Raw genomic sequence first — 14,241 nt, 5'->3', positions numbered from 1 at the left:
TCAAACAGTTGTTATTAATTTAGAAGAGCCTGAGGTTTAAACATCAACCAACACTTTCCACGGAAATCACTTAGGTATACATTTTTCTCCTAAAAACTTGTCTTGCTGAAATTAGTAATTATCTGTAAAGTACACCAGTCCACCCCAGCTTTGGTGTCTGGATGTGCTCTCTGTTGGTGGCTGCACGCATAGATGCTGGCGGCCTTGGCTTTCCATGCCAGAAGTGGCTTACCCAGAAAGTAGTCTTCTCTTAAGGGTTGTAATACATCTTTGTCCCCATGAAACCTTATTTGATGGACCCAGACTGCTTTAATCCAGCCAGTCTCTACAGTCCTAGAAGGATCTGCCCCAAGTTCCAGCCCTAGCCTATGGTGACAGTGGCTCTCTGTCTGCCCTGGGAACAGCTGCACCTTACAGCCCTTGCTTGACTTAGGTATCACCTGGGAAGCATCTCTTCTTCGGGCACTGAGGGATACATGGAAGGACCTTTCAAAGGTAGTCTTGAGGCCTAAAATCTCATGATGAGGGCAACTTGGAGTTTGTTCTTCATCCTCTAACCCTATAGTCTCTTCTCACAAGAGCAGACAACAAGGCCACTGCTATGTACATCAGTTATATCTGTCTTTCATTCAAATACCTGGAAAACAAACTTTGTTGTCATGGTGAATATAAATGAGTATATCAGTTCTAATATGCTAGCGCCTCCTAGGTTTTGCTGTGGAAAACTAGCATGCAGACATGTCCAGAGCAGTCATACTATCTAATGAAATCTGTGACATGCAACCCATTCCTGTTCTCTATAGATATTAACACTGCAACCAGGGAGCCTGATACTTCCACTATAGTATGGGCAGCTGGGTGGGGCCTGGCTCATGTTAAGGATTCGAGCAGAAGCTTATCTGCGTGAGTTTTTTTTTTTTTTTTTTTTTTTGGTTTTTCGAGACAAGGTTTCTCTGTGGCTTTGGAGCCTGTCCTGGAACTAGCTCTGTAGACCAGGCTGGTCTCGAACTCACAGAGATCCGCCTGCCTCTGCCTCCTGAGTGCTGGGATTAAAGGCGTGCGCCACCATCGCCCGGCCTGCGTGAGTTGTGAGGATGGACAGGTTGGTGCATTTGCTGAAGCAGGATAGCAACCAGTACTCACATGAGCCTCAACTCAAAAGGCTTTGCTGACACGGAATAAGTCTCCATTGTACAAAGCCTTTTAGACACTTGCTTGAGGGCTGTGGTGCTCATCCAAGTCCTGAGGCAAGGAGTCATCCCAAGTGGTAGGCAGGCGGAAATAGAATGAAATTGAAAATGAATCTGTACAGTGATATTGTGAGATCTCAGGAAAGGGATAGCCATGAGCTCCTGGGGTGGCAAAATAGGTAAGGACAAGAGTGGGCACCAGCGAATAGCACATAGAACACTTTCATGTCAGGCTTCAGAATGTTTCTCCTGGTTTTCAGGATGCTATTTCTTCTAGATGGATCAGACTGTAACCATTTATTTTCACATGCAGGAGAAGTATCCAGATAGTGTGTATCTCTCAGAGGGCACCTGTTCCCACTGCATGGAGATCCGCAGTGCCAGACAGCCAGGGTAAGTCTGTGCAGCAAGAGGTTCTGGGACCAGGACTGTCCATAAGAGAGGCTAAGAAATTACCTAAGGAAGACTAAAGAATATCCCATGGATAAATAGGTAGAATCACAGCAGATACCAAACAGTGGGCAGATGGACTGCTGTGTAGCCATGAAGGGAGAGAGAAGGTAGGAAGGAGTGCAGGGCTGGAGGAGCTAAATGCTGGCCTTGAGTAGCAAGGGCCTTTGTATATGTATAACCAAGAAGGTAGAGGGGTGTGTGTGTGTCTCTGCTGGAATGACAGAGGCAGAAGCAGGAAGCCAGAGGTCACCAGAGCCTCAGAGAAGCCAAAATAAACAGGTGCAGTTCTCCACTGGGCACCTAAGACTCCTGGCAGCACTCGCCCACAGCCACTGTCACTCCTGCTTTCCTTCTGCCTTTGTGCTTACAAATGTGCCTTATGTTCTTCAGGACCTAGATCCTTACACAGGCTGCTAGAGCTGCTCTTTGTCATGGGGTTGTAGTTCACTTCTCATGCCTCATCTTCTAGTGTGGAGTTCTGACTGTATTCCTCGGGTCCTGAGGGTTTGGGCTTTTCATTTGTTTCTCCTGCCATATGGCACATGGGCTGTTCCTAGAATAAGAAAATTCCAACCATGAAAAAAGCGTGTGCAGATTTCTAACCATTTCAGATCATTTTCCAGGAACGTCCTCTTGCCTGTCCCATTACTTATCACATTGGTGTTGGCCATGGTGTGGGTACAAAGTGTTGCTGTGGCCCAAGTTTCCAAATTGTCCCACAGAACTATCATATGCTTTCCTACACAGTTTTCTCTGTGGGGAGAAGTCTTTAGGAGAAGGTGATCCTGACCAGCAGAAACCACATGCTCAGAGGCTAATCTTTCCCAGTTCCAAAAGCACCAAATACTGCCTTTTTCCAGGTTTGAACTGGTGATTGTTTGGAAGATACAAATAGATGAGGAAGGGAAGGTTTTTCCGAAGCTGGATCTTCTCACCAAAGTCCCAGAGCGAGGTAGGACTCCATGTTTACAGGCACCCTTTCCGGAAGACTTCTCAGTATACCCAACAAAGCCATCTGAGTGTCTTATCTGGGTTTACATGGGAAGAATCAAAAGTTGAAACTGTCATTAATGTACTTTGTAGATCACCTTTTGAAATACTTCAATCAGTAACCACCAAACAAACAGCACATGAGAGGACTACTGTCCTGAGGCCTTGCAGATGTGTGGAGCAAGGCATTTTCTCTGCCTCAAAAGTTACTGGTGACAGCACTCTTTGGTCTTCTCCACCCTGTCTCTAGGGCATCCCACTGTGTGGCTATTGGGGGGAAAAGATCTTATTAGACAGGCACTATAAGGTTTCTTACCAGGTGTGCTTTCTTCACAGCCCTGGAGCTGGACAAGAACAAGATCATAGAAACTGCTCCTCTGAGTTTCCGAAGCCTACTAGGAGTACTTGGAATTGAAGCTGCTCTTGACAGTCTGATAAAGTTGCTTTGTGTAGAAAATGACTAGCTCCCTGCTAGCAAGCACGTAGGAATAAGATGCTCAGCTGAGGAACATGTGATTTATGCTACATATGAACATTTGCTCTTTTCCCAATGAGAAACCACATCCTTCAGACATGCTTTTGTGTGCTTTAGTGGTAAATTACACAGAACTCTCATAGCATAGAAATAAAGCTTTTCAGATATGTTAAAAGCAACATGCATAGTGCTTTGAACAAGTAAGTTTAACATTTGAGAAAATGTTCCAAAAATGGCCATCCATTCTCAAACAAGTGTAGAATAGCTATGCCTCCAACCTCACATCAAGATGGCCCAAGGCAGCATGGGACACGGTCCAGTCCAAAGCCACCCACCTTGTCTGCATAACAACATCTCCCAGAAGTCCTAACACTCTTCCTGGTTCCTACAAAAGTAGAACTGTTTGACAGTGATGACTGCATTGTTCCTTTCACTGGGAATTTCACTGAAGACACACCCACAGTCTGAGTGTGGTACAGGACTATAACACCAGCACACAACAGCAACCCAAATTTAAAGTCCACCCTGGCTACATAGTGAGCCACTGTCTCGGAAAACAAAGGCTAAAGTGTACCTCTATAGTAGAACAGTTGCCTAACATGGACAAGGCCCCAGCACCACAAAAGAAAGTTTGAGGCTGTATCATCTCAGACACAGAACTAACATTTGGTGAGTGCCTTCATTACCTGTTGTTATGATGCCAACATGACAGGTTAGTGTGGGCATCCTGAACTAAGCAGAGCACATCAGAACATGATTAGACAGGGCAATGGTGGCACATGCTTTTAACCTAAACAGATGCAAAAGAAAAAAAAAGGCAGAGTCGAAGAGCTGCCAGGAGCCGCTGGAGAAGCAAGATGTAAAGTAACAAGCCACAAGTCTCATGGTAAAATATAAACTAATAGAAATTGGTAATTGAAGCCAGGCAGTGGTGAGGCACACCTTTAATCCCAGCACTCAGGAAGCAGAGGCAGGCGGATCTCTGTGAGTTCTATTGGAAGTCAGCCTGATCTACAAGAGCTAGTTCTAGGACCGCCTCTAAAACTACAGGGAGGGAGGGACGGAAGGACAGAAGGAAGGAAGAAGAGCTAGTTAATAAGCCTGTGCTAACAAGCCAAACAGTTTAAAATTAATATTAAGTAAGCCTCGGAGTGTGATGGAGGAAGGTCATTGGCTAATAAAAAAACTGCCTTGGCCCATCTGATAGGGCAGAATTTAGATAGGCGAAGTAAACAGAACAGAATGCTGGGAGGAAGAGGAAGTGAGCTCTGAGGCCATGCTCCCCTCTCCCGGGCAGACGCCATGAAGCAAGCTGCCAGGTCAGACATGCTGAATCTTTCCCGGTAAGACTGATGCTACACAGATTATTAGAGATGGGTTGATCGGGATATGAGAATTAGCCTGTAAGGGCTAGAGTTAATGGACCAAGCAGTGTTTAAAAGAATACAGTTTGTGTGTTGTTATTTCTGGTGTAAAGCTAGCCGGGCGGGACGAAAAGCAGGCCCGCAGCTCCCACTACAAGAGTGGTTATTAGGGAACTGGTAGACAGGAGAGACACTCCAGTTACAGATCTGTGAGTTCAAGGCCATCCTGGTCTACAAAGCAAGTTCTAGGACAGCTAGGACTGTTATACAGAGAAACCCTGTCTCAAAAAAATAAATAAATAAATGGGCAGTGGTGGCCCATGCCTTTAATCCCAGCACTCAGGAGGCAGAGGCAGGTGGATCTCTGTGAGTTCAAGGCCAAAAGAAAAGAAAAGAAAAAGAAGCAAGTAAAAAAGAACATGGTTAAGTTTTTACATCAGCAAGGTGCTCCTTCCATGTTCTTTATCCCCAGGAGAGGTTGTTTGTTTCTATCCACCTATCTTTAGCCTCTTGCTAAATAGTAATTCTCCGAGAGACTAGTGTTTCAGCAGTAAAAGTTTCGTGCCCTGAGAGCCTGGGACCCACCCTGAGATCAGTACTGTGGTTTCAGGCGTAACACCTCCACCACACACATGCACACATACACATGGCTAGTCTACCTCCAAACCAGTCAACACTGAGTCAAAACAAAACTGAAGGCTGCTTTCCCCTGCACATCTAGAGTCATAATAACATGACCTTCAAGCACATGACTCAAGTGAAGGCTATAAGCACATATCCCAGCATACAACCAGTCAAAAGAAAGCCAAGGATCCAAAAGTACAAGTGTCTTTACCTGAGTCTTCAATAGTTAGAATATTAGGACAGAATTTAATAAATTCTATAGGAGGTCGCTTGATCAAACAAGTATAATTCTCAAATTATCACAAAATTTCCCACAAAAATTTACAATCAGCAAAATATTTTCTTCATTTTTCACGTAGCATTTTCATACAGTTCCGTGGTTTTTACTACTATGTTACAATAAGCCTTCATTTGTCTCTCAAAAGGATGATATAAATAATCAGTCTGTACAGCCTACGATAGGATAAAAAAATGAAGCCAAAACTCCCAATGATTTCATAGCAGCCAGGCACACTTTTGGTGACCCTAATAAGAATCCTCAGTGCCAGCCAGGAGCCTTCTATAGCCCTGATGAAAACAGCAAGGCCCTAGACCCACATACCCAACATGTCCCAGAGCTAACCCCGGGATGAATGTGGTTTAGGAGGAAGGGAACCTTGTTCTTCAACCACCCAAGACACCAGAGTGCCAGGAGAATCCAGGCTGTCAGGCACACCCACCCAGCAAACCACAGCAGCTCTGAGTTACAGCTCTGCTTCCAGCCTCTACAGCAGCAATTTCAGGTAGGAAAGAACGCCTCAGCTCCCCCTAGAGTTAAAATCATAATGAAGAATTTAAAAACAACAACAAAAAAGCAATGCTTATGTGAGTGGTGTCCATCCTGACCTGAGTCTTATGTTCCCTGCTGCTGCCCCTTTACAAAGCCGTGGCCTTCAGTACCTCCACAGGGACCTGAGTCTAAACCACTCAGAACCGATGTCCGCACTAACCCCTGACCGCTCTGCAGCAAGGAACTACCCAATGCCTGTGTTGATGTGTGATTTGCATTGAAAATGTAACCAGTTAACAGCTGGGAAAGTTCCAGTAGTATCCATGTTTTCTTGAAAATCCAAACGGTAAGATACTCGTGACAATTCAAGTTTTTTATGTCAAGAGTCTGGTGGTAGGAGATCCAAACCTTGGGTCTTAATAATAAGGCTTTTTGCATTAGAGAATTAGACGTGAGCTCTGCTTGGAAGAACTATCCAGGGTGTTTTCCTGGGTTTAACGGACACTTCCACTCTAAGAAAACAGATGGCTTGCTGGGACACAGCACTCACGTCCTACATTCCTTGTCCTAGAAGACTCTAGTGCTCTTCAATTCCTTGTCTCTGAGAGGCAGTCTAACCTCAGCAGGGGTTAAAAGCAAAAACATTCACAGCCAAGTCACCCAACACAACCAAAAATAGCTCTGTCATTCAACTTTCACATTCAAGTTTCAAAGACACCGCAGAGGAAAAAGTTAGACCTTGTGGAGAACTAATGTGCAATCTTCATGTTCCTTGAATCGAGTCGACCTCACAGTGTCATCTTTGGCATGCACAGTCTTTGAGTAATAGTTGACGATCTTGCTGTCCAGTTTATACTGGTGAGGAATGCTCTCATAGGGCTTGAGGTCGAGGTCCAGTACAGACACAGAGAAGGCCAGCCGGGACCTTGATGAAGGGATAACAGGCCTCTGGTCAGAGCTGCAAGTAACAAGAGAATTTCAGATTACACAGACCCTCAGGCCCTCCCAGCCCAGCTTTCAGAGCACCCATTCTGTGTCTGTATGCATCTCCTGTCTGGGCAGCTTCAAACACTAGCACAGGTAAGTAAGTGACTGCTAGGCCACAGGCCAGTACACTGTCTGGGAAGAAGGTTTAAAAGAACCGAAGGTGGAAAAGCCATTATGTGGAATGTGTGAGTGATATTCCCCATGTTCCAGTGGTATTAATGAATGCTGGAAAAGAAAAATCACTTTATTGTGAGCCAAGTATTACAAAACCTAAGAAAAAGTAAAGAGTAGATCAGGCTGTGCGACAGCCAGCTGGATGGCTGCTGAGAACAGACTCTCTTTATGTGCTTTCCCGTTGCTGCTGAGAACCAGTTCCTTCGTGCTTTTCACATTTGGAGAGCAAGCAGTTCTGTGTTAACTCTCAAGTCACATCTTCAATGCTTTTTTTTCCCCTCAGGGCTTTTGTGGATTTTATATACATCAGAAAGTCCTGACTTGAAAACCTTTTCAGAATAACTTTAAACCTGATACTGAGGTTGCAGTGGTATCCAACTGTTCTGAAAACACAGTACATAGCATTCATACTCCTGCCTGAATGGCATCTAATCCCAGGCTGGCACAAGAGAACTGTTGGGGAGTTCTGGTTCCTCCATGCTCACTACTCTTGTACACTTAGAGCTCATTAAAAACAAGACAGACAAAATAAGCTTCAAAAACTCCTGAGTTGGAAGAACAAACACTGACATACATGGGCCTGTTCTAAAGTACACTAAAGCCTTGATCCGCATTTGCTGCTCCAGAATCCTGTTTATAGGGAATAAATTGAGTTTGGCTCGATCACAGGTCTAACAACTGACCACAAGCTCCAAAACAGTCAAGGACACTGGCCAGTGTACACTAGCCCCTTAATACTGAAAAGTCTGTCTCCTTCAGACTATATGGCAAAAACTCAGCAAAAGCCAGGGCACAGTCATCCCTACCCTACTGCCATGACCACATCCCTGTCCCTGTAGTAGCCCTAGAAACTGGTACTGGAATGATCTGGGGGCTGGAGCTGCTGTCTTCACCTTGATAGCTGTTCTCCAAGACACTAACCAGATTTGAGGGAGGCCGGGAGATACACAGTGAAGCCAAAGCGCATGTTTGTAATAGACTTGGCAAGGTTTAGGGACAAGTAGCAACGAGAACTTCCCTGATAGTTCTAAACTCTTCAAAAGCCTGGAGCAACAGGAAGGCAATAGAAACAAATAGCAACCACAGACGCTTGTGGACTATACGTTAAAATTCAGGGATATAAATTCAGCCTTGGGTTTACTATGCATCTTAGGATGAACTCGGTCTCTGGTTTTCCTGAATGTTATTTCCTGGAGCTAGGTACAATTCTGGGGAGCACAGCACCACCTTCCTCAAAGAAGGCTCATGCCTGTGTATATTCTCCAAAGTAAAATTGGGGGTGGAGGACATCTAATCTCAAACTCTGCAGCTCCTTCCACAGGCAGACAAGCACAGCAGTAGGGTACCGTGGAGTGTCCTGTTGCCACCCCCCTAGCTCCTTTGTTCCTGCTTCAAAGTGAATCTGGACCACCAACTTTGAGCCTCCTGATGGGCCCTATTGTCTGGCCTTGAGACCTGACCTTAGCAGGTAAGGCAGCCTCCAAGGGCGGAGCCCATTCTTCCTCTTCAGAATCCTCTGCAAAAACAAGTCAGAATTTCCCAGACTGCCATCTCTCTTCAAATTTGTCACCAAATTCTCAATTTCCACAAAATAGGTATACGGAGGTATAATGCCAAATGGCAAAGCTTTTCAAACTTTCAAAAGCTCTAAACATTTCACATTTTAAAATTAAATAAGCTTGAATCAGTGTTCATGAAACACTTAAGAATGGAAATGATTTTTTACCTAATTTTCTTTTTCCCTTTTTCATCGTGGACTTTAAACTGAATTCATTTTATCAGTGTATTTGTTGTGACATGAGATAAACTAACAAGCCTGACGATGGGCTCAGGATGAGATGCTAAGAGATCAAATATTAATACAAAATTATATCATCATAACTCAACCATATTGTTTGTACAGTTTTTAAATTTTTAAATCAAAATTATGCTGCAAGACATTTCCTAGCCTCTAAAGATTCTATATTTATTTTATGCACATTGGTGTTTTTGCCTTCGAATATGTCTGTGTGCGGGTGTTGGATTGCGTGGAACTGGAGTCACAGACAGTTGTGAGCTGCCATGTGGGTGCTGGGAATTGAACCCTGGTCCTCTGGAAGAACAGTCAGTGCTCTTAACCTCTGGGCCATCCCTCCAGCCCCCTCTAAAGATTCTAGCAATGAGAATTTGAGAAGAAGTGTCAGAGACAAAGTTATGCTGGGTCACACACTGGGAAGGTGGGCAAGTCAGCATTAAGCATCCTTAATGCTGATCAGCATAGAGGCTGATCAGATTAAGCATCCTTAATGCTGATCAGCATAGAGGCTGATCAGATCTAGCATGTCTACTGTGGCCAACTATGTACCTCGGAGAGACTACTATTTCCTAGCCGTGATGGTATTTCTGTCTTGTTTTATTTTAAGCATAAAAGTGAGACAATCTTCCTGTCTCTGGAAAAGGGAGCAGATGCAGTACTTGGTGGCTGGTGATCCTGAGCCTCCAGCCATCTGGACACACAACCCTCTGCCCCCACAGCAAATGTTGATTTACTGAGCAGTTGGAGTCAGGGTGTGGAAAAGGAACCCAGCCTTCAGCTTTCCTCAAAGGAAACAATTGTGGACCACACACACAGACACAGTGCTGGAGGGGATGAGTCACAAGTGTATCCTTCAGGTGCCCTGAACTTCCCGCCTCTTGACTTTGAATCAGCTTCCACCTGAGCACCCTGCACTCAACACCTTTCCCTTTCCCAGCTGCATCACTGGCCAGGCTTGGGAGCAGCTCTCCTCTAGCATAGATCCGTAGTCTACTGAAGGGTTCCTCAAAGCTAAGCTCGGGGTCTTTCTTAGGGACGACAGGAGCTTGTAACTAACCAGAGCCACTGCCTTCAGCCCTAACTATTCCTTCACATGCAACACCAGACAGTACAACTCTGTCTGTGCCTCCCAGAGAACCTTGCTGGGAAACACAAAGCTCAGAAACATCAGAAAGATAATCACCTAACCCAGGAGCACAGGTCAGATATGGAGGATTCCAGAGAAGTCTGTAGAGTTTGGCATTCATGAAGATCAAGGCTGAAGATGCTACAAGATGAAGAGGCTCAGCATAAAGCACTAAAAGCTAGGGGAGGTGACAACAACTAGCCAAACATTTGTGGGGGGAAAGATGGCAAACATGCTGGTTATTCAGAAGAGGAACAAGAATACACTGTTTGAGAGGTTAAAAATGGCAGTAACAGTTGTGAAAGTTAGTACGCTCTGCAATCTTTAAAAGGTTCAAGCACTTCAGCCTGAATGGAGCCTGGGCTTCCTCTGAAAGGAATTGGCCACATTATTTACACTCGGTTACTAGAGTTTTTTCTTATAAAACAATGAACATTCCAATTTAATAGAACATTCCAATTTAATAGAGATATTAATAAAAACATATAATAATCATTTTAAAGGAAAAGTCTTATTATCCATAAATGCCCGTAATTAAATCACAAGTTTCTAGAGAATAAGAGTTAATAAATAAGTTCCCATCCAGCTGGGCATGGTGGCGCACACCTGTAATCCCAGCATTCTGAAGGCAGAGGTAGAATCTTTGTGAGTTTAAAGCCAACCTGGTCCAGAAAGTGAGTTCCAGGACAGCCAGGGCTACACAGAGAAACCCTGTCTCAAAACATTCCCCCACACACACACCCTCGCCACACACACATGCAAAAGCTCCCATCCTTCAGGGGGAAAAAAAAATGAAGCCCTTTGAGAACAACTCTAACAAAGATATAGTAGCCCCAAGCCAGGCTGTGGAGGCACATGTCTTTAGCCCCAGCTCTGGAGAGGCAGAGGCCAGTTTGGTCTACAAGAGCTAGTTCCAGGACTGTTACATAGCAATACTCCGTCTCAAAAAAAAAAAAAAAGAGTAGCCCGATCAGGCAGGGTTTCTAAGTAAGGGAGTCTCTTTGTCATCATTGTTCCACAAAATCATTAGACCAAGGAAGATGTCATGCAATGGTTCCTCACCTTGTGCCCTGTAAATAAGGGGAGAGTGTGATCATGATGGAACAGTCCTTGGCGGTCATAGCTACCCGGTACTGCTGCACCTGTGGAGGAAAGAGAGGGTAGTTCCGAGTCACAAGGCCTCTCCACTAAACAGAGCAACTATTTTCTGTGATAAAGCCTGACAGTGAAGTTAGGCTGACACAGTGGGAAACAGTCCCTGTGACAATATACAATACACACACCAGCCTCCACTGTATCCTTTCACCTCTTACTGCATGTGGACCCCAACTGGATCCCTGAGACTTGTGACCTGCCATCAGTGAGTTAACCAGTCTATCTTTGGGGAAGGAGGGAAGGGGAAAGTTGCCTCAGCTTTTCCATATGTTGACTACACTTGAGTATTCAGCAGTAATCACTGTACCTTCTAGAAGATACATGCAGTGTATTTGGGGGAAATGGTGATTATAGCCAATATTGGACACATTCTAGGGCTGTAAATCTATTAATTCTGCATCCTCAGCTTGCAGTGAGGTATCCCACTGTACAAAGAAAACCAAACACAGAACTGCCAGGTGATGACGGGGCTGGACCAAGCACAGGTGCATGCTTCTGAACTAGCTCTTCCACAGAACAAGACAAGCAAATTCAGTTCTGCATTATAAACCTGCCCAGAAATCCCAGTACCAATACTACACATGTGAGGCACGCGGAGAGACCAAAGACAGAGTGTCCACCATGGTCACCTCTACAACACACAATTTGAGGCAGTTTTTAATCCCCTTCGTTCTTTGGACCTTGGTACATCTTTTGAGTATTTTAAATAGTTCCTGCTTTTACAATTACATGAAAGGAACTGGCTTTACATATCATCACTGGCCCTAGCATCTGACCTAATAACAAAGTACGCTCTTTTCTCCCTCTCAACCATTTCCTCTGATTTTGCAGAAGCAGGAGGTGCTGCACTGGGAAGGCCTCAGGTTGCACTTCCCTGAGGCAGGGAGGGGAAGGGGCAGCATAATCCACACCAGGCCTGCTGGCTGTTCTGGACCTTAAGAACCTGGAAGCTAGAGACACTCAGCTCCCATCCGCACACCCTCCAGTTAGCAAAGAAATTTGTAATTTCATGATACATAGCAAGAAGCCCAGTCAAAAAGTATACTGGGTTACTGTGTATCACCTTGACACAAGCCATAGAGTCATCAAAGGAAGGAGCCTCAGCTGAGGAAATGCCCTGAGATGCAGCTGTAAAGCATTTTCTCATTTAGTGATCAGTTGGGGAGGACCCAGTCCATGGTGGGTGGTACCATTCCTGGCTGGTGGTCCTGGGTTCTATAAGAAGGCAGGCTGAGCAAGCCATGGTAAGCAAGCCAATAAGCAGTATCCGCCCATGGCCTCTCCATCAGCCCCTTCTCCAGGATCCTGCCCTGACTTCCTTCAGTGATGAACAGCAATGCTGAAATGGAAGTTTAAAAAAAAAAAGGGCAGGGGGGGGGGAAGGGGCGTATTAACCCTTTCGTCCCCAGCTTGCTCTTTGGTCATGGTGTTTTGTTGCAGCAGTAGAAACCCTAATTAAGACAAAAAGGAAGAGTTCAATATAAAATGCCCTGAAGGCATAGCCAGTCTAACGAGGTACAGAACAAAAAAGCCATATGAGACAGTCTGAAAACCTAAACAACTATCAAGAACTTTACATGATACAGGCCTAATCCAAATGCTAAGGATAACCAATCTGATGATCACAGGGAGAATGTGTAAGTCCTAGCCACTTTGGTGGTTTACACATACAGTCCCAGAATTTGGAGGAATCAGAAGGGTCAGGAACTCAAATCACCCTCTGCAACAACAGTGAATTTCAGGCCAGGCTGGACTCCATATACATCTTTTATGTATGTTGTACAGTGCCTGAGGAGGCCAAAAGAGCATTAGATTCCCAGGAAGTAAAGTTACAGATAGTTGTGAGCCACCATATGGGTACTGGAGTTGAACCAGGGTCCTCTCTAAGAATAGCCAGTGTTCTTTAACTGCTGAGCCATCTCTCCAGCCTTGACATACAAATATTAAATATTTACATATTGTGTGTATGCGTGTCTATATATGAGAAGGTATTGTTGCTACAGATCAAAGAAATGAAATTATAAGTGTTCTTCAGTGCAGAGGAGGGATGTGCACGTGTTTCTCAGACGCAAAACCAAGGAGTGAGACTTTCACTTAGAGTATTGTTCAAGTGGGTTATTGAGCCAATTCAGTGGTAATAGCCAACTAGACAAACTGGATGGAGTATCAGAAATCTCTGCTTGGAGACACTGCTGACAAGACAGAGGCAACAAGCTTTGGGTTTGTTTTACAAAGGAAGGTCAACCTTCAAGCTGACAGGACAGGAACCACATAAGTCCTCTCTTAGTGTGCACACTGCTGCTCCATTCAGATTCACACCCTGAGCCCAAGCTGGCAGGCCTTCCCAGGAACTGCAGCCTTTCAGAAGGATCAGCCCCCAAACTGGGTCACAGTGACACCAGCCTGCTAGTCCTCTTGGCAGAGACACACCTATTATTCTCTTTGGAAAGACAATGCGAGGCAGCAAGTATTTCTAAAATAATTGCACAAATACAATTTCTGACACACAAGTAAAAATATGCAGGCACAAGACAGAATAACATGAATAAAAGCCAGCAAAAAAGCCATGTGAGAACCTAAACTTCGCCCCTCACTTTTTGCTAAGAAGTGGAAACTGCTCTAAAGAAATAACTATTTTGTTTTGTAAAAAGAGCTAAAAACTGAAAAACACAATAGCAGAACCGGATATACACAAAGGGACTCCAGCTGTTGAGGTACCAGACACACATGCTACTCCACTCAAAGAATCAGACCAAACAACTGAGGAGAACTGGAAACCACAAAAATGAGCCATTTAAATGTCTTAGCAAAACAACATTAAGCCTTTATCAGATTAACTAACAGGTGTGACTGAACAGGGCGGAGTAACTACAAGGGCAGTGAAACTGACCAGTTAGTAAGCTAGGGCCCCGTGGCCAGGGGTGTGACATATCCTCCATTGTGTTCCCTGCAGCAGCAACTCCCACAGTTTGTTTTCTGAGAAGTGTTAACACTAATTACCCACAAAGATAGGAACTGGACAAAGAAAGGTAACAACTTAGGGGCTAAGACCAAAGAAGAGAAGAAATGGAGAGGAGGAAAAAGCTACCAAGAATTGCTAAAATAGAAGAATCAAAGAAAATACCCAGAATGTAGCATG

General features: G+C 44.6%; 2 protein-coding genes across 6 annotated transcripts in view; one reads left to right on the top strand and one right to left on the bottom strand.

Moving 5' to 3' along the window:
• Window positions 1–3,110, top strand: part of Cenpp (centromere protein P) — a 188,150-nt gene extending 185,040 nt beyond the window's left edge. Inside the window, exons 6-8 of the mRNA XM_075969728.1 lie at window positions 1,504–1,583; window positions 2,504–2,595; window positions 2,970–3,110. Of these exons, the coding sequence (XP_075825843.1) occupies window positions 1,504–1,583; window positions 2,504–2,595; window positions 2,970–3,097 (300 nt within the window). The 3' untranslated portion in view covers window positions 3,098–3,110. The remainder of the gene's footprint in view (window positions 1–1,503; window positions 1,584–2,503; window positions 2,596–2,969) is intronic.
• Window positions 1–14,241, bottom strand: part of Ippk (inositol-pentakisphosphate 2-kinase) — a 68,085-nt gene that overhangs the window by 19,960 nt on the left and 33,884 nt on the right. For 3 of the 5 annotated variants that reach the window (XR_012910365.1, XM_075969725.1, XM_075969724.1), the window contains exons 12-13: window positions 11,010–11,089; window positions 6,604–6,823 (exon numbers count right to left, since the gene is read on the bottom strand). Coding sequence is in view for 4 of the 5 variants with exons in the window: in XM_075969725.1 (XP_075825840.1) it covers window positions 6,604–6,823; window positions 11,010–11,089 (300 nt within the window). In the remaining variant the exon portion in view is untranslated. Of the gene's footprint in view, window positions 1–1,578; window positions 2,197–4,936; window positions 6,824–11,009; window positions 11,090–14,241 lie in introns of those variants that run through there. The other 2 variants (XM_075969723.1, XM_075969726.1) reach the window with 2 other exon arrangements.

Source organism: Microtus pennsylvanicus, chromosome 4 (assembly GCF_037038515.1).
Source record: "Microtus pennsylvanicus isolate mMicPen1 chromosome 4, mMicPen1.hap1, whole genome shotgun sequence".
NCBI lineage: Eukaryota > Metazoa > Chordata > Mammalia > Rodentia > Cricetidae > Microtus > Microtus pennsylvanicus.
This window is presented reverse-complemented; position numbering and strand designations above follow the sequence as displayed.